Genomic DNA, 24,641 nt, shown 5'->3' with positions numbered 1-24,641 from the left:
ATTGGTATGAATAAATTTTGTGGAGTGGGAGGCATTCTCTTTCTGCCACCATTTTTTTCAAACGGTTCTTGCATTTCTATATGTACATGTACTCACAAAAACACACACACACACATATACAGAGAGAGAGAAAATTGTGGGGGGGGGGATATTTTTTTTCCCAGATAGACTTTTTGTTTGGCTGCCTCACATCCACAACTGGGAGAACAAAAGAAGAGTTATAACTCAGTCTGAAGAGGGGCTTGTCTGCACTCAACTTCAGAAGTGGTTGCAGAAGGCAGCGCTGGGGTCTAGAAGTAGGGCCTCCCAAATTATAGACAAGTTGGAATTATTATTCTCTAAATATTTCCCCCCTCTTGGACTCACACCTTAACGTGGTAAGTGTGAGGGTCTGATATTCTGTAGTTTTCCTTCCCCACTTTGTTCTTTGCCTCTCTCTTTGAACTCGTAAAAGCAGTTCACACCTCCCTGCAACCCGGCGCCTCTGCTGTCCTTCCCAGGTGCCCTCCCCTGCCGCGCTTCCTGTGAGCACTCCCTCAGGCCGAGTCCGGCCTTGAAGATCTGATAGCCCTAGCAGCCTCGCTGGGACCCGTTTGATGTTTTGTATTGCACCAATCTATCTTGTAACTTCCCATAACACCAGTGTGAACCCCAGTGTCCTGGAATAGATATATTTTGTAACCCGGCTATGCCAATTCACTTGCAACTTTGAATCCGTGTCTGTCTCATCTGTCTGAAGCCTTCAATAAATCTATTGTTTCTGCATTCAAGCCTGAGCAGTGATTTTGCGAAGTTAGCCCAGGGAGTTGGGAACTCTCACATTAAGTTGCAAGGAGTAAGGAGGGTTGAGTGCATCAGTGAAATTGAGAGCGATACTATAAGGGGCCTAAACTCTGTCAAGAGGCTAAACTCCTAGCAGAGTCACTCAGAGCTGAATGGTCAAAGCTGAGACACTAGACTAAGATGCATCCACCCCCTTCAGGGATCAATGGCTGCATCAACAGAAGAAAACAACTTCAATGGTGGTGGGGGCAGAGGAATCATGAAGGGTAACTACTGGGCAGCAGCAGTAGTGGAAGGCAACACTGATGGAGGATCTTTCATAGACAATGGCAGTGCCACTTCAGCTATTCTGGTTAGTACTGTGCAGAAGAAGGTAATGATAAACCACTTCTGACAAACCCTTACCTTGAAAATCCTATGATGAAAAATGAAAACAGATATAGTGCTGGAAGATGGGACCCCCAGATGGCACTCGATCAGCTACTGGGGAAGAACTGAGGACAACTACAAGTTCCCCATAGCCTTTCCCTAGATTTTACAGCTATTGAATATTCATCTGCCATGTCACATGTTAAAAAAGGGGGAAACAAAGAAACTACAAGTAGCTCTATTCTTAATGACACAACTGGACTAAACCAAAAGGATGTTCAGTTGTTCATGTGAATAGATGCAAAAGGAAAGTCCAAAACTGTTCAATGCATATAATAGGATTGTGAGAAGTATGGATCAAGGTAAGCCAAAATCATAAAATGAGAAATGGAACATTTAAACATTGCAATTCTGGCAGTGGGTGAACTAAAGTGGACTGAATTTGGGCATTTTCAGTCATAAAATTACAAATTACACTACTCAGGTAATGACAAACACAGATGAAACAAAGTTGCTCTAATAGTGAGGTGAGATGTTGCAGAGACAGTCAGGGGCTATAATGCTGCGAAGTCTAACTGAATAATATCAATGAAATTTCATGGAAAGCCTCTCACTATAACCATCATTCAAGTTTACGCCCCAACTACAGATGCTGATGAGGAAGAAACAGAAAGCTTTTATTCAACTGTTCAGGAAGAAATTAATCACACATCTAAACAAGATGTGCTTATAATCATAGGTGACTGGATCACAAAAGTAGGAAACAAAGCAGAATCAAATATTTTTGGATTATTTGGGCTAGGAATATGAAATGAAGCAAGAGAGCAAATTCAGTAAAGATAACAATTTGCTCATTGCAAACACATGTTTCAGGCAACCAAACAAATGATTGTATACATGGACATCACATATACATGATCAATGTATAATGTGTGTGTGTGTTAAGTGCCATCAAGTCGCTTCCGACTCATGGCGACCCTATGAATCAAAGTCCTCCAAAATGTCCTATCTTTGACAGCCTTCTCAGATCTTGCAAATTGAGGGCTGTGTCTTCCTTTATTGAGTCCATCCATCTCTTGTTGGGTATTCCTCTTTTCCTGCTGCCCTCAAGTTTTCCTAGCATGATGGTCTTTTCCAGTGACTCTTGTCTTCTCATAATGTGACCAAAGTATGACAGCCTCAGTTTAGTCATTTTAGCTTCTAGGGTCAGTTCAAGCTTGATTTAATCTATAACCCATTGATTTGTTTTTTGGCATTCCACAGTACATGTAACACTGTCCTCCAACACCACATTTCAAAGGAATCCACTTTCTTCCTTTCAGCTTTCTTCAATGTTAAGCTTTCAAATCCATACAATACATGGCCAATATACAAATATACATACGTGGCCAATATATAAATCAAATAGATTACATAATCCAAAGCAGAAGATAGAGAAGCTGTATTCACTTTGCCAAAACAAGACCAGGTGTCAATTGTGGTATGGACCATGAATTGTTAATATTGAAAATTAGAATAAAACAAAAAACACACCAAAACATTCATAGTACCAAAATACTATCTAAGTAACATTCCTGAAGAGTTTAAAGACCATGTAAGGAAGAGATTTGCATTATGAAGTTCAAGGGAACATGAACCAGAAGAACTACCGTATATACTTGCGTATAAGCCGGGTTTTTCAGCCCAAAAAAAGGGCTGAAAAAGCCAGCCTCGGCTTATACGCTGGTCAATACGGTAGAGGAGGGAGGGAGGAGGGAGGAGGGAGGGGGAATTTACCGCCGCCATCGCCGCTGGGCCCGCGCGGCTTCCCCCGGCCAGGAGCGCCCTGGGGGGGGCTCCTGCAGCCGCAGGAAGGCCACGCCTCCGCCGCCGGGTGCACCCGGCTCCCCCCGGCCTGGACCGGCCTGGAAGGGCCTCCTGCGGCCGTGGGAAGGCTGCGCCTCCGCCGCCACCAGGCGCGCCCGGCTCCCCCTGGCCTGGACTGGCCTGGAAGGGCCTCCTGCGGCCGCGGGAAGGCCGTGCCTCCGCCGGGCGTGCCCGGCTCCCCCCGGCCTGGACCAGCCTGGAAGGGCCTCCTGCAGCCGTGGAAAGGCCATGCCTCCGCCGCTTCCGGGCGTGCCCAGCTCCCCCCAGCCAGGAGCGCCCTGGGGGGGCCTCCTGGGCCACGGGGGGGCCCGCCACCACCGCCTTCGCCAGGCCTGGAGCGGCCTAGGAGCATCCTGCGGGCCCTCCTGGGCCGCAGGGGGGGGGCCGCCGCCGCCTGCCTGCGCACCTGGAAAAGGTAAGCCTGCTGCGGGGGGAGGGGTTATAAGCCGACGCTGGGCTTATACGCGGGTGCCTAATTTTTTCCCATTTTGGGGGAGAAATTAGGCACCTCGGCTTATACATGGGTCGGCTTATACACGGGTATATATGGTAATCAGAGATATTATCAAAGAAGAATTCACAAAGACTATTCCTGTAGTCAAAAGAAATGAAAAGCCTCGATGGATGACTGATGAAACTCTTAAAATTGATAAATATAGATAAGAAGGAAGAGTAAAAGGTGACAGAAACAGAATAAAAAGTCTAAATGCAGCATTCTAGCTACTTGAATGCATAGACAAAGAGAACTATTGCAATAGCGAGTATAGAAATAGAACAACAAAAATGAGTTCTGTTCCACAAGATCCAAGAAATTAAGGGGAAATTTAAATCACAGGCAAGCTGAAAGATCAACATGGAAATACATTAACTGAACAGGACAAAATCACCAAAAAATGGAAATAATACATTGAACTGAAGAACTATACAAAAAGAGATGAAAGGATGACAGATTCCTTCCAAGAAGAATCTTTTGAAGAAGAACGTACAGTTTTAGAAAGTGAAGTGAAAGCTGCAGTGAGAGCAATTTGGAGAAACAAATCATTAAGAGTAGATGGAATATCTATAGTTATTCCAAGCCAAAAAACAGAGTCCATCAAAATCTTAACAAGAATATGCCAACAATTATGGAAAACAAAGCAAAGGCCCACAGACTGGAAATGGTCAATTTACACTCCAGTTCTGAAAAAAAGAGCAGCAACTATTGGATTATCACATTAATTTCTCATGCAAGTAAAGTTATGCTCAAAATCTTACAACGTCAAATCAAGCCTGAACTCTCCTTAGAAGCCAGCATGGTATAGTGGTTAAGACTAGAGCAGCATGGAGAATCGGGTTTGATTCCCCAGTCCTACACATGAAGCCTGGTGGATGACCTTGTTCTCCCCGAACTCTCTCAGCCCCACCTTCCCTACAAGGTGTCTGTTGTGGGGAGGGGGAGGGGATTGCAAGTCACTTTGAGACTCCTTAAAGGTAGGACAAAGCAGGGTATAAAAAAAAAAACTCTCACAAGAGTCACTGGAGAAGTTGAAGAAGACAACAGGAAAAGAGGAACACCCAACATGAGATGAATTGACTCAATAAAGGAAGCCATGGCCCTCAGTAAGCAACACCTGAGCAAGGATGTTTTGGAGGGCATTAATTCATAGGGTTGCTTTAAGTCAGAAGCAACTTCATGGCACTTAACACACACCCAAATATTTCAGTGGCTGGTAAAAGAAGGGATTCGTTGTCATGCTTGCATTTCACCCATTCTTGGTCTGGAGACAAAGTCCTATGAGGAAAGGTTGAAGGAGCTGGGTATGTTTAGCCTCAAGAGGAGAAGACTGAGAGGGGATATGATAACCATGTTCAAGTACTTGAAGGGCTGTCATATAGAGGAGGGTGCCGAGTTGTTTTCTGTTGCTCAAGAAGGTCCAACCAGAACCAACGGGTTGAAATTAAATCAAAAGAGTTTCCATCTAGACATTAGGAAGAATTTTCTAACAGTTAGAGCGGTTCCTCAGTGGAACAGGCTTCCTCGGGAGGTGCTGAGCTCTCCTTCCCTGGAGGTTTTTAAGAAGAGGTTAGATGGCCATCTGTCAGCAATGTTGATTCTGTGACCTTAGGCAGATAATGAGAGGGAGGGCATCTTGGCCATCTTCTGGTCACTAGGGGTGTGGAGGGGGGAGGTAGTTGTGAATTTCCTGCATTGTGCAGGGGGTTGGACTTGATGGCCCTGGTGGTCCCTTCCAACTCTATGATTCTATGATTCTTCCAGCAGCTTCACTTTTACCTCACAATAATCCTGCAAGGAGATTAGTTTGAGCAATGGCAACCCAAGGCCACAAAGCTTCATGACTGAAGATCAAACAAGTTCACATTAATGATCTTCTGGTTTTTGTACATTGTAAATACCAGCCACATAGGGTTGGGAAATTTCTGGAGATTTGGGGGTAGAACCTGAGGAGAGCAGCATTTGGGGAGGGGAGGGACCTCGGTGGGTTATAACACAGAATCCACCCTCCAAAGCAGTTGTTTTCTCCAGGGGAACTGATCTCTGTTGCCTGGAGTTCAGCTATAATTCTATGCCCAAGAATCCCAAACTAGACCGGAGAAGGGCATTTTTCACATGATTTAAAAAAAAAACTCATGTCCATATTTCTATTTGACCCACATGTCAAAAATAATTCACATGATCCATCAGGAGTTTTTTACCTACTGGGTCACAATTTTTGTGGCAATACCACATTTTTTGTGCAACGTTTTTAAAGTTTGCCTTGATTCACCTGGGAGTTAACTCTCAACAATGATAGTCAACTCAGGAAGCTTGGCACACACAGTATTACATCATCTACCAAGGGCACCTTGTTTCCTGACCTAATCAAGACAACCAACTGGGAGAAAAGAGAGACTCAATAACTGTGATCGCTTTCACATTATGAGAACTATTAGAACAGATATCTTCCTACTGGATCCCAGCTCCAGATCAAATACCACAAACATGTTCTTCCTGATACCATGAACTTGCAAAATTATGCTGTGATGGCTTTCAAAGGGGATCAGGCAGATAGAGGTAGAAGAGGTCCACCAGTGACACACTAACCATGGCAAATAAAGGGAAACTCCATTTTTAGAACAGCTAGATTCAGTTATTCTGAAACTGTCTCTGATTTTAAAGGCGGTAAACATACCAGCCTTTATGCCCTGTCAGCCCTCCAGGGTTAGGGTTTGGGAGTGCTGCCATGCTGAGACGCTTCTCTGTCCTCTCACTTCATGCACTCTTGATAGAGGCTCCCATGTAGCAAGCTGTTCCCCAAGATCAGCTTTTGCAATCCTGTTAGTGTTTTAGAGACATACACTCTCATGTGACAATACTTTTCATTTCCTATGATCTTAGAAGGTGCAGTAGTACTTCCTTTCTTCTATCCTTCCCTAACAGGAAACATGCGATTAGCCACAGATGCTCTTAAAATCAGAGAGAATGGAACAAAGAGCCTTCTCTAATGGCTACACTGAGAAAGACAATTCCTCCAAGGGGGGTGGGCTAGCACATAATGGCAGAGGATAAGGTAGCCATAGATTTAACACCATTACTTTACCATTTTGTTGCCTATTATAGTGCACTTAAGTTGCACTGTGTATGCAGAGACATGTTACACAACACAGTCTATAATGTCAAGAAGCACCTCGACCTGCCATGACCTGCCAAATTGTTCATTATCCATGCAGCCTAGGTTCTACAATGTTTCTAGAACCTTCGCTTCATGAGCCAATGTACTGTATGTTTGATGATGTAGGTCTGGAAGATGGACTCTACAGAATGGACAGTTAGTGATCTTCAGAAGTGGTTCATCTCATTAACAGCATGCAAACATCCACTTTTACTGACCACTTGTTACATGGTTTACCCCAACCTGAAGCATACATACCAAAACCCTGCCCACCATTATGCTTTGAGAGTGTGCAAGTGTAAATTTTGATCCACACTATCAATTATTCTTGTAATCTAAGCACAGGCTTGTAAGAATATACTTCTATGCTATAACCTTTCTAATAACTTTCCTAATATAGATATCAATGAATGTGAAAACAAGACAAATCCTCCATGTCACTCCTCTGCCAGATGTGAGAACACCAAAGGCAGTTTCCAGTGTCTTTGTACAGAGCCTTATGAATTGGCTGAAGATGGACAGATATGTACTGGTAAGACGACGATATTGCTTTGTAAAACCATATAACATTAAATTATCATTCTCACCATGTTTCTGCAGTCATATATTTGTCACTCACCCTATTGTCTTCCAAGATGCATATTGTATAGTGATAATAAGTGACCATGACTGTTTGTTTTTTAAAACTTAAACAGCCATAGAGAACATAACAATCCAAACTTAGGCAACAGACAATGACTGTCTAAAGGCCTCTAAATAAGTTTTGTGACTGAAAGGAGATTTGAACCCAGATCTCCTCAATACAATGCCAACAATTCCATCCATGACATCCTACTGGTACTTCTTATTGGGTTAATTATTTTGTGCTCCCAATACTGCAGTGAAGGTATGGTACAGATACTAGATGCTTTTGTGAATAGTAGAAGCAAGAATCACAACTGAAACTACCCAAGGATCCAGTTTCTTATTTTGTCACATACCTTCTAATGTCAAGGCTTTTGTTACCATAAAGTTGCAAGTGTGAGGCAAAGGTCTAGACTGCTAATAAAATCCCCCAAAACTTTGGATATGGGATTCATTTGTATTCCTTTACATGCCATGAATCTTCCTTTGTTTGATTAAATGCCTCACCCTTACTTTTTTCAATCAGTCAACAGCAATTTATTCTTGTTTGCTCCAAAATACCACTCTTTTAGGGCCAAACAAGATCTGACAGGCTTACACTGCAATTCTAAGCCACATACTAAAAATAAAGGGAATCAGTGATTAATACACCACAGTTGCCATCCGTGCTAGAGGGCTCCTATTAAAACTCTGTGTCCATGGACACTGCTTCCTATGAAAGTACTGTGTATTTCATTCCATGCAAGCAGGGCATATCTAACCATTATAATAAAAAGCTTGTTTGTCTATGATTAAACAATTTCTACTTGAAGAATAAGAGCTTCTGTTTGGAACAGGAGTATTTCTGGTATGTAAATAAAAATCAGTGACTACTGATGTACCCAGTGAGATAGTGCTCCAAATTCTACCCACTTAGCTCTGTCCACCCAAGTGTTCTTCTAGTTCCTGGTGAATTACTCAAGAGAACTATAATTCGTATCATGCTGAAGTGATCCATAATGAAATTCTCCTTTAGAAGAAGAAAAAGGGTTGGTTTTTATATGCTGACTTTCTCTGCCTCTTATGGAGAATCAAACCGTCTTACAATCTCCTTCCTTGTGAGGTAGGTGGAGCTGAGAGAGTTTAGAGAGAACTGAGACTAGCCCAAGGTCACCCAGCTGGCTTCATGTGTAGGAGTGGGGAAACCAACCCGGTTCACCAGATTAGAGTCCGCCGCACGTGTAGAGGAGTGGGGAATCAAATCCGGTTCTTCAGATTAGAGTCCACTGCTCTTAACCATTAGACCATGCTGGCTTTAGCTACTATGAATTGGATCCTATGACAGCCTTCCAGGGTAGAATCTTACAAACCCTTTCTTCTAAGTCTACTTTTGACAGAAAAAGATTCTCTCCAAAGAAGAAAACCCTTTTTTCCATTGGAGAAAATCTTTCTTCATTAGAGAAAGACCTGTTGGAAGGAAGTCATAGGATCCAACAGCAGAAAGGAGTCACAAGATCAAAGACTACAATTTAAATGCTGGCAGTGTGCTTGAAGAGGAGTCAGAATAATTTAAGGAGTCAGAATAACTTAAGGAACCTGCTTATTTTAAGAAATAAGTGGGTAGAACTTCTGAACTTCTCTGCTTATTGGTGAAAGAGCCTGAAGTTTAAAATAGCTGTTCTTATTTGACTCACACATTTATGACACTTAACAATTCATAAAAATGAAGACACATGTGTACACTTTGGCCTAGCAAGAGGGCTCTCAAAGTTTCTGTGGACCATCGGGAAGTCATCAATTATTTATTCATTCATTTTGAGACCCCAACAGGAAATATTACCACCCTGCCTAGCAAGGAAGGCTGGCTATGTTCCTGTGTAGACGCAAAGAGTGCCCATTCAGCCCTCAGTGAAGTGGTGTGTGATACTGCAGACTCTGTTCATAACAAAAAGAGACAGATGTGCCATTTCCCATGAAAAGAAACTGCCACCATAAACAAATAAAGGAAAGGCAGTCAATGGAACATGTCAACACAATCTGTGGTTCACCAAGCTGAACAGAGCCCACTTGCTGTCTACCATCGCCTGTCACTCATTGGGGAATCCCTTCACCCACTTTCTGCAGTCCTAGGCAGGCAGGCAGGCAGGAAAAGACCAGGAATTAATTGAGCCTAGGAGGGCTGTCACAATGTTGGGTAGGCTGTGTTTGGCTTGATAGGTCACAAGTTGTACAGGCTTCTACCAAAATGAGGGACAGTCAAGAGCACTAGTTTTTCGTTTCAATTAAATTAGTAGTCTCAGGTGCTAGTCTACAGTATCATCAAATTTCATATTAAAGAAGTTTGAAGGCAGTTTGGATCAAATAATTATAGCTTGTCTTTTGAGCTGCTTGCGATTTGCTTATTATCCTAAGACACATTCAGAATAGAGAAATGATTGGAACGTTGGTGTTGCACCATTTGAGAGCAATTGAAAAATGATTAACATGCATCTCTTTATTCCAGCCTTCCAACTGAAAGTGTTCTTAAAATGTCTGAGAGACCTAGTGATAATAACTGCTTTGTGCACTCATATAGCCTCAATTCACTTGATGCTTGGGATGTGCCATTAAAGACATCTTAAATTATTATTTATCACATTTGCATTGCACCCTTCCTCCCAGGGCAGCTCTCAGGAGATCCTCCCATGGTAGTCTCACAAAAAAATCTGGAAAGTTCCTAGAAACTTTCCTCAAATAAGTATGAAACCTTTGTCCAATGGTAAAAGCTCTTCCATTAGAGGAAACCCCTCTTCATAGGAGGAAGACTTCTCAAGCTATGCAAAGGCTTCAAGCTTAGCTGCACAGAGGCACAGGGTACAAGTCACAGTGATTTGGCTAAGGCCACATAGCAAACTGAAGGGCTGAGGGAGGTTTTGAACCCAGGTCTTCTCAGCCAAAGGCCAATGCTTACATTACTGACTCTTAGGAAAAACGTCTTGATCATTCAGAAACTTTGCCTGAACTTTTTGACTGAGGAATACAATTTAATTTTGCTTGGGACCTGTTTGTCCAGGAAGAATTCTTTAAGCCATACTCCTCTCTGTGGGCGCTATCCCCCAATTCAAACAAAATGGGAGGTCTGACAGCCAAAAGCTGAAGGTGAAGTCAGAGTTGTACAGTTTTTTGAAGACAGCAGCAGGACTGATATGTCTGCCGACAAAAACAACTATGTGGCTTTCTTTGGGCAAGACATAGCATGTATGTGTTAAGTAGCAATCCTTAAACGGAATATTTACCTGTTCCTTATGTCTTGTTTCCCTTGCCCTTCATTTGAAGCATTACAGTTACTTTTTCATTAACATCTTGATGGAATGGTTTTAATTATTCCTCACTTCATTTGGAGTTGTCTAATGTGCCTAACAAATGATTCAACTCGTAATGGCAAGTTAATTCTGTTCCTCAGACTTTCTGCCTTCGCATTAATCCTCCTCTTTAAAAACAAATTTTCTTTTTGGATCTTCCCACCTCCCATAAATTAACTAGATACACAGATATTTTGACAGGAATGCTTTTGTGCAGAATTTGTTCTACAACTACCCATTCATTTCAGTGAGTATTAAAAAAATGTAGACCGATCAATTCACACATAACTGTTGCAGGCATAACAGTCATTTAGTTAGTTGAGGTCTCCTGCTTCACCAGGAAGATATGTGAACCTGTATAAGACCCAAGAACTAACTGTGACATCTTTCCACCCTCTTCTGTTCTTAGATATATGACCCAAACTCATGGAAATAGTTTTCAAACTCAACACATGAGTAGGGTCCTAGCTGTCAATAAATTTGACTACCAAATAAGAGAAGATGGGAATGCCTTCAAGTATATTTAAGACCCCTTGAGGAAGCATTTATGAAAATTTAGTCTGAACAAAGACTTTACAATTTCCTTGTCCATTTTTGATGTTTTTTTTTAATTCAGTGTCAAACAAGAAAGTGTAATAGACACACTCAAAAACAAAAATTTTAATAGCTCTTGTACCAGTGTCATTGCTTGTACTAGAGTTATTGCTTTAGTTCTCTCCATTTCCTAGAGGTGACAAAGAGCTAGACTGATTCAAAAGTTAGCCATTCCCAACAGAGACATAACCATGCTAAGCAAGCTTGTTTTGCCCTTAGAACATTGAGGGCACCCAATACATGGGGTTCAAGTGGTTATTCGCAACTGCTATGCAAATAGAAGCTGCGTTTGTGATATCTACAAATCTATTATCAACAGCCTTTAGCTTCTGGGGGGGGGGAATTTGGCTGCACCCACACAACTTAGGATATTGCACTCTTACAGCATTACAGCAGTATAGTATGCATAGAGAAATCTCTAATAGCCAACTACTGTCATAACAAAATGATAGGGCAATATCCAAGGATGTGTGGATGCAGCATTTGAGTCTCCAGTGAGAGGTCTACAATAAATGAAACTCAACCTGAACCCCACATTGGGAATGGTTGGGAGGCAACGGTTAAGATATGTTAACCTTGCTGAAACCAAGCAGGTCTGGGATTAGTCAGCACTTGGATGAGAGAACTGTCAGAAATCTATGTACACCATCTTGAATTCCATATATGAAATGTGAGGGAAATGTCAAAAATACCTTAGTGTTGAAATCTCTCTTTCAGGACATTTGGATAATCTTGGTTTTATTGTAATTGTGAATATGTCATTGATAGACTGGTCCTTGATAAACATTACAAAGCAAAGAGATGGGAAACGTTGCAGGACTTGCTATGGTAACAGTGGGTTGAATCCAGCCATCTTTTTCACTCAGTCTTGCCTGATCTCCCTCCTTACTATAGCCCCTATCCTACATGGCTTTTGTACATGCAAGTTCCATGATCCGCAGCACAGCTTTTTTGTGGGGTGATCAAATGGGACCAGTTTTTCCTTTTTCACCAGCAGAAAAGCTGGTTGGATTCAACGTAATATATAAGGTGTTTCAGAAAGTGGAATAAGAAGACTTACTTTATTTAGAGTCAGGACTGGAGTGGGAGACAAACAAAGAATGAGAATAAGGGAAATGAGGTGTGCAAACCAGAAAATACCCTCTATATATGATTTATACAAGTTGGAAGTAGCATGGGCTGTAAAGAGATCATTTTAGATAGAACAATCTCCATACAAAAGAGTTATCATAGCTCTTGCACTGCCTGAATAGTAATATGATCCTGATCATAGAAAATATTTTTAAGGTGGATTCTGTGGTGATTTTTGCAGGTTTACAAAGTCTCATCCTGAACATACTAGAGCAAAAAAGGATTTTGGTGATTTTTTGCTACTTAAATAAATCCTAACATTTCACTGTTTCAGATTCAGGAAGGCTTCCCAAGAGCTCTGTAGTTGCCATCATTTTAGGCATTATCTTGTGTTGTTGTTTGGCAGTCGCAAGCTGGTTCATGATTTGCCACTGGTAAGTATCAATGGTTCCTTGCCCTTATGTAAATACTATAGCAGATTTAATTATTTCATGGGAAGGAAGATTTCAAGCCTTTTGCTTTCTCTGTCATCACTATATTTCAGATGCCATTTTTACGCATGGCGTTGTAACCTGTAAAAACATCTTGTTCCGCTACAAAGCGGCACCAATATCGACCAGCCTGTGTTTTATTTATATTGTAACCTACATTTAAGTATACTAAACAGTATTGATGGAGATTGGCTCCTAAATTAACGCAGCGTACTTGCTATCTCAGGGAAAATAGAAATATTCAGCAAAGAAAAGTCTTAAAAGAGAGAAGGTAAAAATAAATGTGTACTTGAATATTAATAGCTTTCAAAAGCAGATTCTGTATAGTAGCTGCTATGTTATCCACTTTTGACGGCATAACTTGCAAGGGTTGAATTTTGCCTCAAGGTTGCTTTCAGATCTCCTGGTTTCACAAATACTTCTTTAGCACCTGTGTTCTGAGAGAAAACTGCAGGATGCAACAGCATTAGAGCAACAAGTCATGGGTAACCCCATTTAAGCCCTTGAATGTGTTTGCCAGAAATGACCATATTCTTATTCACTTTGATAGAACAGAACCTGCTTGATCCAATGCTGACTAACAAAAGGCAAAAAAAGTGAAGCAAGGAATATGTTTACAGCCATGGAGGTAGAGCTGGTAGACAGTGTTGGACAGATTAAAGAGGCAGTGGTTCCAAATTCCAACTCACTATTTTTTTTCTGTTCTATTTCTGAAGAAAATAAAAAGACTGTGGGGAGCTCACTGGGTAATTGTTATGTATGTAGCAGAGAGCAAGGCTCATGTTGAACTTGAAGTCTGCTCCCAGGCTCCTTGGCTGTGCATTCCTATTGGACAGTGGTCTATAGCTGCCCAATCACAGACTTGGCTTGCACCTGAGATCCCATTGGACAATGGACTACTACTGGCCAATTGCGGATGGGGGAGTGTGGCTCCGGGTGGTTGGGTGAGCATATAAGCCAGGGTGTTGTGAAGGTTTAGTCAGAGTTCCATAGTTACAGTTGAAATCACTTCTAGTTGTTAATAAAGCAGTTGTTTTGGAACTCCATCTCTGATCTCGTGCACCGCCCATGCATATATAACAGTAATCTTATGCCAGTCAATATCTGTATTGCTTAGTATTCTGTATAGGGCTGTTGAAAAAAAATTCGGTAAAATTCGAATTCGGCAAAATTTGGCCCATTTTGATTTGGGAAATGTCGAAGTCCGAACTCCCCCAATTCTGATCCATGGAATTCGGTTCCAAGTTCGGGGGGAAATTTGGCCGAATAAAGCCATTAAAAACACATTTACGCCTTTCTGTGGCTCCGGGGGGCATTTTTTTGAGATAGAGGTCCCAGCGTAGCTTGAGGGGACCCTTCTTGCAAGAAACCCCAAGTTTTGTAAAGATTGGGTCAGGGGTCCCAATATATGGGGCCCAGAAGGAGTCCCCCCATCTGCCCATTGGAATAAAGCCATTAAAAGGGATGTACTAAAACAAATGACGTCAGCCCATTGGAAGCAATGGGAGAGGCTGCCCAGCCCATTGAAGATAATGGGAGAGAGGAATGTTGGTTGACTTTCATTGACTCCACTGAAATACATTACAGGGGATGTGCTAAAACGAATGACAGGCTAGCCCATTCGAAACAACAGGAGCGGCTGCATATAGGGCTGTTGTAAAAAGAAATTCGGTAAAATTTGGCCCATTTTTATTTGGGAAATGCCAAAGTCTGAACTCTTCCGCTTCAGGTCCGTGCAATTCAGCATGAGGTCCGGAGTCCGGGGAAAAATTCGGCCGAATAAAGCCATTAAAATCACAACTGCACCTTTCTGCGGCTCCGGGGGGAGCATTTTTGGGGGTAGAGGTCCCAAACTTTCAGTGTAGCTTCAAAGGACCCTTCTTGCAATAACCCCCAAGTTTTGTAAGCATTGGATCAGCGGGGGCTGAGATATGGGCCCCGAAAGGGGTCCCCCCTCCTTAATGTGCATTTGCAATTAGCAGAGCTTGCCGCCCACTGGAAGCTCCCAGCCCCGACAAACAGCTGAGCTGCGGGGAGCAAGGGCGGGGCAGGTGTGAAGAAGTTTGCAAACCATGCAAAGCAACACAACCATGCAAACCATCATATTTGCAGTCATGCAAAGCAACACCTGACGCCTGGGAGTTTGCAAACCATGGAAAGAGACAGAAGAAGTTTGCAAACCATGCAAAGCAACACAACCATGAAAAGCAACACGTTTGCAACCATGCAAAGCAACACCTGATGCCTGGGAGTTTGCAAACCATAGAAAGGGACAGAGGCATGCTAGCTAAGCATCAGGAGCAGGAGGGGGTGGAATTTCCCCTTTTGCATCAGACTCAGGACCAGGCAAATGCATTCTTTAAGTCACAATTTGAAAACAATTTTTGAGCAAGCATCAAAATAGACCTAACCGATCTTATGAATGAAGGAAAACTTGAGGACACACAACTGAAGGCCCCCCCCCCTCAAACCAGGGAGAGAGAGACTCGAGGGGGCACACACACACACAGACAGAACGGGCGGAAGCCCCCTTTGGCTCCCCCCCACCCACAGAAACTGCTCCCTCCCCACACACACACAGACTCTGCTTCCCCCCCCACACACACACACACAGGAGAAAAATTATAGATTAAAGCCCCAAAAGGGGTCTTACTGTAGATGTCTTCTGTTCCATCAGGAGGGACTTGGAGGACTGAGTAATCCAATATGGTTCCATTTAAGCACGGGAGGTTTTGCCTTGGATTTGCTGCTGTCGAGATGCACAAAGGATAGGCTAATCCCATTCATCCCAATAGGAAAAGGGGGGCATATCTCAGCCCCCGCTGATCCAATTTTTACAAAATTTGGGGATTCTTTCAAGAAGGCTCCTCTGAAGCTACACTGAAAGTTTGGGGGCTGTACCCCCAAAAATGCGCCCCCTGCAGCCACGGAAAGGAGCAAATGTGTGCTGTAAATGGAATAAAAATGCACATTAAGGGGGGAACCCTTTCGGGGGCCATATCTCAGCCCCCCCTGATCCAATCTTTACAAAACTTGGGGATTCTTGCAAGAAGGCTCCTCTGAAGCTACGCTGAAAGTTTGGGGGCTGTACCCCCAAAAATGCGCCCCCTGCAGCCACAGAAAGGAGTGAATGTGCACAAGCACCCCCCCACACACACAGGGATTTCTCTTTCACACAAACAGATACTCTCTCTTTCTCTCCCTGGCTGGGTCACGCAGCAGCTTGGCTCATGCGCTCAATCGTGACTGATTGGCCAGAAGAAGACCCAGCTTGGCCACCAATTGGCCGGGGGAGAATGCTGCTTACTAACTGATGGTTATGCTGCTGCGCCGAACCCCGAATTTTCCAAATTTATTCACCGAACACCCCAAACTCACTGAATTTGGCTCCCCGTTTTCCCGCCTTTTTTGAGTTCAGTTCCATCCGAACTAAAAACCGCCGAATCGGGAAATTCGGCTGTTTTTCAGTTTGGGACGAACTGAATCGACAGCCCTAGCTGCACAGCCCATTGGAAACAATAGGAACCAGCCAGAGAGAGACTCACTGACCCACAGTTAACTCCACACAAAGTTGGCAACCGGTGAAAACAGTAGAAAGCACAGTCCCACACAGAGGTAAACAAGCCCACCCCCCAGCAGAACAGGTAAACCCACCCCCTTTGGCTTCCCCCCTCCCTCTCTCTCTCTCACACACACACAGAATCTCCCCCCTACATACACACACACACATAGGGAAAAAATTATAGAGAATTATAGAGAAAAGCCCCCAAATGGGTCTTACTGTGGATGTCTTCTTTCTTCTATCAGGAGCAGGGACTGGGAGGACTCAGGAGTAATCCAAAATGATTCTAGCAGACTCACACACACATACTCTCTGGCACGGGAGGTTTTGCCTTGGATTTGCCGCTCTCTAGATGCATATTAAGGATTGCCTGCTCCCATTCATTCCAATGGGTGGATGAGGGGGACACCCCATAAATCGAGATTAATTACCTTTTAGTCTGACCCCCGGTACTGGCCAACTGCCGAGGCAACCACCAGACCAGACCCCTGGGCTGGGGTAATGTTACGGCCCAACTCAAATGTGTTTTTAAAGGCTGTAATGGGCAGATGGGTGGCGGGACCCCTTCCAGGCGCCATAACTCAGGACCCCCTGCCCCAATCATCACCAAACTTGGGGGTTCTTGCAAGAAGGGTCATCTCAAGCTACGCTGAAGGTTTGGGGCCTCTACCTTCAAAAATGCCCCCACGGAGCCATGGAAAGGTGCGAATGTGTTTTTAATGCCTTTATTCCTGTGGGCGATTTGGGGGGGGACCCCTGCCCCAATTGTCACCAAACTTGGGAGTTCTTGAAAGAAGGGTCACCTCAAGCTACGCTGAAAGTTTGGGGCCTCTACCTCCAAAAATGCCCCCCTGGAGCCGCAGAAAGGCATGAATGTGTTTTTAGTGCTTTTATGGTTATGCTGCTGCTTCGGAGCCCCCGAATTTGCTGAATTTATTTGGCGATCGCCCCGAACTCGCCAAATTCGGCTCGTTGTTTTCCCACCTTTTTTGAATTCGGTTCCATCCAAATTAGAAACCTCCGAATTGGGGGAAATTCGGCTGTTTTTCGATTAGGGATGAAACGAATCTACAGCCCTAATTCTGTGTAATAAGGAGGGGGTTAGAGAGCAATGGATACTGTTTGGAGGAATAAAAATGTAATCAACGATTAAGTAAATGGGATAAAATGTAATAAAATTACACATTAGGCATTTCTTTGAGTATCCAGCTATAGAGAGCAGTGACTGGACTCCACAATAGTTATAAGCAAGTTCAAAAACAGATTTTGGAATGACAGAAATTCAAACAACTATATATGAGAAGATATTGCAATTCAGGCACAGGCTGATCTTCTGTCAATCTGTGTAGATTGGAAAAGGTGCTCTGGGAAAAGCATATCCATGTTGTAGTTTCCACAGCAAAGAGGAACAGAGCAATAAATTCTCCAATTTTCTGGAGTGACAATCAGGTGTCTTTGGCAATGCTGTTTGCACTTCAAAGTAAAGGGCCTACCCTTTTATTGTACAAACAGAACAGATCAACTGCAAACTTTCAGTCTGATGTAGAAAGTGATTCATCAAAAACGCTTGGATTGAAATCATTTCGGTCCTGTTGTTTTCAGTAAATTGTGAATCAGGTTTAAATTCAGCTTTAAACCTAGACCACTTCCTTTCGAAAAGTTCACCAGCAAGTTGCACTGAAGCCTACAGAAGTAGTTTAGGGCTGGCCTCAGAGCATGTGGCTTGCTTATTTGAGATTCCAGCCTTTACTGTACCTTGTCATACGCCATTCAAAGAGCTGAAAATGCTTCCCTTTAGCTCAGCGGGACTTTTTTCAGCTCACGTCAATATCTCTGGCTGGAGGAAAATGCTATTATCACTGCTCCCTGTTGTTTTTAATGTTATGTCAAAGGGTCTTAAAAGGCTGATCATACATTTCTTTAAAAGTTGCTGTTAGGTGGGAAAAAAAACATTTCCCCTCTGAGAACAGCAAGGGGATCACAGCAAGGGGTGCAAAACCTACAGTACTGACTTATCACAGCAGGCTTCAAGCTGCTCAGCCACCATTATGAAGTCTCGACTGCATGACCCATCAAGGTTGGAGACCCAGTTAACTGGAGTGGCCACACAGCCTGACTTCTGACACAGCTATCAAGGAAATGGCAAAGGGTGCAGCTTTAAATTAGCAGTCTTGCTGCAGGGGTCATGGGAGCAGCACAAAGCCTTTTCAGGCTTCTGAGAGTATTTTTTCATGTTTTCACAGTGACTATCAAAAATAATCCATTAATTATAACACCTACCATTTAAAGAATGAGAGCATGCCTTGGGCTGCATTACAACAATATTTGGCAACAATCATAGAATGATGGAGTTGAAAGGGGCCATATAGGTCATCTAGTCCAACCCCCTGCTTAATGCAGGATCAGCCTAGAGCATCCCTGACAAGTGCTTGTCCAGCCTCTGCTTAAAGACTGCCAGTGAGGGGGAGCTCACCACCTCCCTAGGTAGCTGATTCCACTGTCGAACAACTCTTACTGTAAAAACTTTCCTGATATCCAGATGGTACCTTTCCTCCTGCAATTTAAACTCATTATTGCGAGTCCTATCCTCTTCTGCCAACAGGAACAGCTCCCTGACCTCCTCTAAGTGACAGCCCTTCAAATTCTTAAAGAGAGCAATCCTGTTTCCCCCTCAACCTCCTCTTCTCCAGGCTAAACATTTCCAATAAACAATATTACACTACAACTAAAATGCAAATCACTGTAGCCTCAATAATCTACTGCTCTCCCAGAAGGGAGGAAAATTTGTGTCCACTTAATAAACTTTATGCAATAACACAGCAAAACTGTAAAATTAAGCTTCTCACGGTTCAGTTCCATACAGAGGTAGGCACACCTAAATCCACCAGAATAGATCCTACCAGCTTTTCAATCTCACCCAGTTTCCCTCCTCACTGTAGTTTCTGTCCCAGCCTGAGGTCCCAGCATCTTCAATGATCAAACAGGCTTCCCCCCCTCTCTCTTTCATCAGCCGAAAAGCTGCTGGAATCCAAGCCATTGGTTTTAAAGGGTTTTGGCATGCCCAGTTCTATACAGAATTAGACTGTTGTCTGTCTTTTGAGTTATAAAAGAATTTAAAGTGCAGGTGAGGCTTAAGTCCTCTCTCTTTTCACCCTGAATGAGAGAGCGAAAGAGTAAACTGGAGACCTGAGTGGATTTGAAATGCTTGCTTTAATGACAAAACACACAAGTAAAGTAAAAGTGAAGGCAAACAGGCATTCCAACAAGGCAGAAGATCCTTTACTGTGCTCAGATCCTCAGAGAGTAAGGAGAATCCCTGCACCCCCAAAGTACTTCACCTTCAGTCAACTCACCGTTCTCTCTGTCCTCTTCTATGTTTGTTCCAGCTTCAAAAGCTACCCTTTCTCACGTATAATGCGCCAAGCGTTTTGTCTCCAAGGCCACCCCTAGATGTGAGCTCGCCTTTCACAAAATATCCACATTAATTAAAGAACTTTGTGTCCCTTTTGTGTCAAATCCCAGATTCCCATCAGGACGGGATCAGTTTAGGCAAAACTATAATGAAAGCCCACTCACAACAATTGGACTGCAGGCTCACAACAAAGCATTAGAAACTATACATCAACAGTCACATGATTCTTATCTTTCCATTTCCCTTCCAACTAAATTTCCTAAGAAGAATCACAGCTTCTTCTCTCATTATAATGCTCTTTATTCCATTTCATTAATGTAGTGAAGTTGTCCCAGATGCTTCCCTTTAGCTCTGGCCATAAAGTGTGGTACCCATTAATTACCAATTGAGGGTAAACACTTTTTGATCCAATCCTTTCCTTTAGAATTTCCAACTTTGATATCCTGCCCTTGATGTGCACCACATTACCAAGATGCATATGAGCAAGAGTTTTTAAAAAGATAGCCTGCCAGTTAACTGATGAGATGGAAGGCAGCTGAAATTTGCTACTTAAGTATTTAATACCACTGCAGAAAGCTGTGGAAAGCAACCAGTTCATTGTTATAAAGTTCCCTCAATGATAAATAGTAGCAACAAAGACGGTATCAGATAGACTGCCATTTGCAACAGAAAAAGCCATGTTAGGGGCTTTGGGGAAATCTGTTAACATATGGAGAAGCATATACCAATTTAGATGTCGGGTCTGTGGACAGCTTGAATAGTTATGGCAGCTGTTGCTATCTAGAGGCTTTAAAAATAATTCGGGTGGGTGGAGAATGTGGTACAACCAGTATGTCCTTAAGCAGATCGAGAGAGGGAGGGCATCCTGGCCATCTTTTGGGCATGGAGTAGGGGTCACTGGGGGTGGGGAGGAGGTAGTTGTGAATTTCCTGCATTGTGCAGGGGGTTGGACTAGATGACCCCGGTGGTCCCTTCCAACTCTATGATTCTGTGCTTGAACTTTAGCAAAGCTTCTATCAAGCCAAAATTTGTACCACTGACTATTCCCTTTGGTGCATTTCCAGGAGTATTTAACAGAGAGAAGGGAAAAAAAGACTGTGTCCTATTCTGGAGGCATTGCACATAAAACCTGAGCTACAGATCCCAACATTTTAAAATAATGGTCAGCACCATATTCACAATCTTTTCTTTGTATTTCTACACTTGCTATTGGCTTCTTCTAGTGCATATTTCTTTTCTTTCTTCATTTTTTAAGGACTGCTCCTGACAGTTCAAATTCCTGGTTTGATAACAGCATGTCAGAAACATGACCCAGAAAATGGGCAAAACATACAGATGTTTGTAATGCTGGAACAATCAAATTTTAATATGAGACTCGGCTCGTACAAACCTTTCAGGAACTTCTCCAGAATGAAGTCTGAAGTAGGGCTGTCAAAAAAAAAAATCGGTACAGTTCGGATTCGGCCGAATTTGGCCCTTGTGGGTTCGGTACGTGCCGAAGTCCGAACTCCCCCACTTCGGATCCGTTCAATTCGGCGGGAATTCAAAGTTCGAAAAAAAATTCGGCCGAATAAAGCCATTAAAAACACGATCGCGCCTTTCCGCGGCTCTGGGGGGGGGCATTTTTGGGCTTAGAGGTCCCAAACTTTCAGCAGAGCTTCAAAGGACGTATATTGAAAGACTCCCCAAGTTTTGTAAAGATTGGGTCGGGGGGGCTGAGATATGGGCCCTGAAAGGGGTCCCCCCCCACCCTGAATGTGCATCTCTCAGCAGAGCTTGCCGCCCACGCACAAAGCTCCCAGCCCCGACAAACAGCTGATGAGAGCAAGGGCGGGGCAGGTGCTAAGAACTTTGCAAAGCAACACAACTGCAAAGCAACACCTTTGCAAACATGCAAAGGGCGGGGCAGGTGTGAAGAATTTTGCAAAACAATACAACTGCAAAGCAACACAAGCACACAATGCAACACCTTTGCAACACCTGACACCTGGGAGTTTGCATACCATGGAAAGGGACAGAGGCAGCTAGCTATGCATAATGAGCAGGAGGGGGTGGAATTTCTCCTTTTGCATTGGACTTGGGACCAGGCAGATGCATTCTTTAAGTCACCATTTGAAAACCAGTTTTGAGCAAGCATCAAAATAACCTAACTGATCTTATGAATGAGGAAAAACCTGAAGAATAAAAATGAAGCCCCCCCTCAAACCAGGGAGAGAGAGACTGGAGGGGGAACACACACCCCAGACAGAACCGGCAAAAGCCCCCTTTGGCTTCCCCCCCCCCACAGAAACTGCTCCCTCCCCACACACACACACACAGAAAAGTGTGTGCTTTCCCCCCCACACACACACAGAAAAGAAAAATTATAGATTAAATCCCCCAAAGGGGTCTTACTGTGGATGTCTTCTGTTCCAGCAGGAGGGGCTGGGAGGCTGGGTAATCCAATATGATTCCATTTGTATCCAATATAAGATCCATATGTATGCATCTCTCGAGGGTGATCCATTCATCCCAATAGGGAAAAGGGGAAAGCCCATATCTCGGGGGGCCCTGACCCAATGTTTACAAAACTTGGGTGGTCTCTTAAAAAGCCTTGACTGAAGCTCCGCTGAAAGTCTGGGGTCGGCACACCCAAAAATGCGCCCCCTGCAGCCACGGAAAGAGAAAAGGGGGGGAGCCGATATTTCAGCCCCCACTGAACCCATCTTTACAAAAATTGGGTGGTCTCTTAAGAGGAATTGTCTGAAGCTATGATAAAAGTTTGGGGGCTGCACTCCCCAAAAAGCGCCCCCTGCAGCCACGAAAATGGAAAAGGGGGGAGAGGAAAAAGGGGTGGAGCCCATATCTCGGGACCCCCTGACCCAATGTTTACAAAACTTGGGGGGGGGTATCTTAAGAAGCCTTGTCTGATGCTCTGCTGAAAGTTTGGGGTCGGCACACCCAAAAATGCGCCCTCTGCAGCCATGGAAAGAAAAAGGGGGTGGAGCCCATATCTCGGGACCCCCTGACCCAATGTTTACAAAACTTGGGGGGTATCTTAAGAAGCCTTGTCTGATGCTCTGCTGAACGTTTGGGGTCGGCACACCAAAAAATGCGCCCTCTGCAGCCATGGAAAGAAAAAGGGGGTGGAGCCCATATCTCGGGACCCCCTGACCCAATGTTTACAAAACTTGGGGGGTATCTTAAGAAGCCTTGTCTGATGCTCCGCTGAAAGTTTGGGGTCGGCACACCCAAAAATGCGCCCTCTGCAGCCACGGAAAGGAGCGAATGTGCACAAGCACCCCCTCACACACACATGAGGATTTCCCTCTCTCTATCTCTTTCCCCGGCCGGCCGCACATCAGCTGATTCCTCCAGTACTCAATCCTGACTGATTGTCCAGAAGAAGACCCAGCTTGGCCACCGATTGGCCGGGGGAGGAGAATGCTGCTTACTGAAGGTTATGCTGCTTACTGACGGCCCCGAATTGGCCGAATTTATTCGCGAACTCCCGAACTCGCTGAATTCGGCCCCCTCGGTTGCCCGCCAGTTTTGAGTTCGGTTCCTACCGAACTAAAAACCGCCGAATCAAGGGAAATTCGGCTGATTTTCAGTTCGGGCCGAACCGAATTGACAGCCCTAGTCTGAAGTGCCTCTCTCTCCTTTCAAGTAATACAATGATACAGCCATTTTAAAGCTTTTCTCTTCATACATTTAAAAAAATAGGAAAGTACTACATCAGAAATTTCCCTTTTCCACCCTTTATAGCAAGATCTGCACCTAGACAATTGGCCTCAGATAAGCTGAGCAACTTGGTTTTCCTTACCTAGTCCCTAGCACTCAAATGGCTATTCAGAATATCCAAAGCACTTCCTACAAGTTCACTGGGAGTGATCCAGGATTCGTAAAATCCATCCATCTACCATATATTCCCCCAATCTGGTTTAATTGCTACTGGTGTGAAGACAGTTGATAGCAGGAAACAATGGTGGATGCAGCTAGCCAGTCAGTAGGCAAAAGGAGAGAGGAGCATTCCTGCCTTCTTACCTCTTCCCCCCCTCCCCCGAATTTCATATATGCATTAGCAACACCTGAGGCATAGATGGTGCATCTTGGGAAACATAATCCCCAAAGTTCCTGACATTAGATACCTGATATTCCTCAAGGTACATCAGAGAGGCCACATTTTAGAAACTGGAAAGAGGATTTTAGCTGCCAGAGTGAGATGACAGTGGGAAAAAGAGACAGGTTGACATATTGCCTTCTTGGCCAGATTTTATTGGGAATCTGGGCATGTCATTTGAAGCACGTTTATCCCATTAGCTGGCCTAAATTCCCAATTTGCAAACAAGTCTGTAGGCCTTCTTGATCTGGAGATGAAAGCAAAATGTGTAGGGTTGCCAGGTCCCTCTTCGGCACCAGTGGGAGGATTTTGGGGCGGAGCCTGAGGAGGGTGGGGTTTGGAGAGGGACTTCAATGCCATAGAGTCCAATTGCCACAGCAGCCATTTTCTCCAGCTGAACTGATGATCCCTATCGGCTGGAGATCAGTTGTAATAGCAGGAGATCTCCAGCTAGTACCTGGAGGTTGGCAACCCTAAAAATGTGCAGTTTTCTTCCTTATTTATACAGTTGAACCAGGCCTGCTAATACCTTCACTTAGTGCTAGGGAATTCACAGATGCAATTGACAGATATGGAAATGCTTTCCTTTGAGGTACTTCTCATCAGCTTGACTGAACTGAGAACATGAAGTAATAATTGGTAGCTATGGCTGTATTTTTCTTCTTAGGCTTAAATGGCTGTAATAAAAATGGAGTCTCTCTCTTTAAAATATAAACAGGTAGTGCTTACCTATCCATTCTTCAGCTCTATATGGTTGCAAGCAGCAGAAAAGCAGTGATCTTTAAATATGAAAATTA

General features: G+C 43.8%; 1 protein-coding gene across 1 annotated transcript in view; it reads left to right on the top strand.

The window, feature by feature from the left end:
• The window catches only part of TPO (thyroid peroxidase), a 117,294-nt gene that overhangs the window by 72,973 nt on the left and 19,680 nt on the right, over positions 1-24,641 (top strand). Inside the window, exons 14-15 of the mRNA XM_056856343.1 lie at positions 7,069-7,200; positions 12,612-12,711. Of these exons, the coding sequence (XP_056712321.1) occupies positions 7,069-7,200; positions 12,612-12,711 (232 nt within the window). The remainder of the gene's footprint in view (positions 1-7,068; positions 7,201-12,611; positions 12,712-24,641) is intronic.

The sequence above is a fragment of the Euleptes europaea genome, chromosome 10, assembly GCF_029931775.1.
Source record: "Euleptes europaea isolate rEulEur1 chromosome 10, rEulEur1.hap1, whole genome shotgun sequence".
NCBI classification, from domain to species: Eukaryota; Metazoa; Chordata; class Lepidosauria; order Squamata; family Sphaerodactylidae; genus Euleptes; species Euleptes europaea.
The sequence above is the reverse complement of the archived record's forward strand: the minus strand, read 5'-3'. Positions and strand labels throughout refer to the sequence as shown.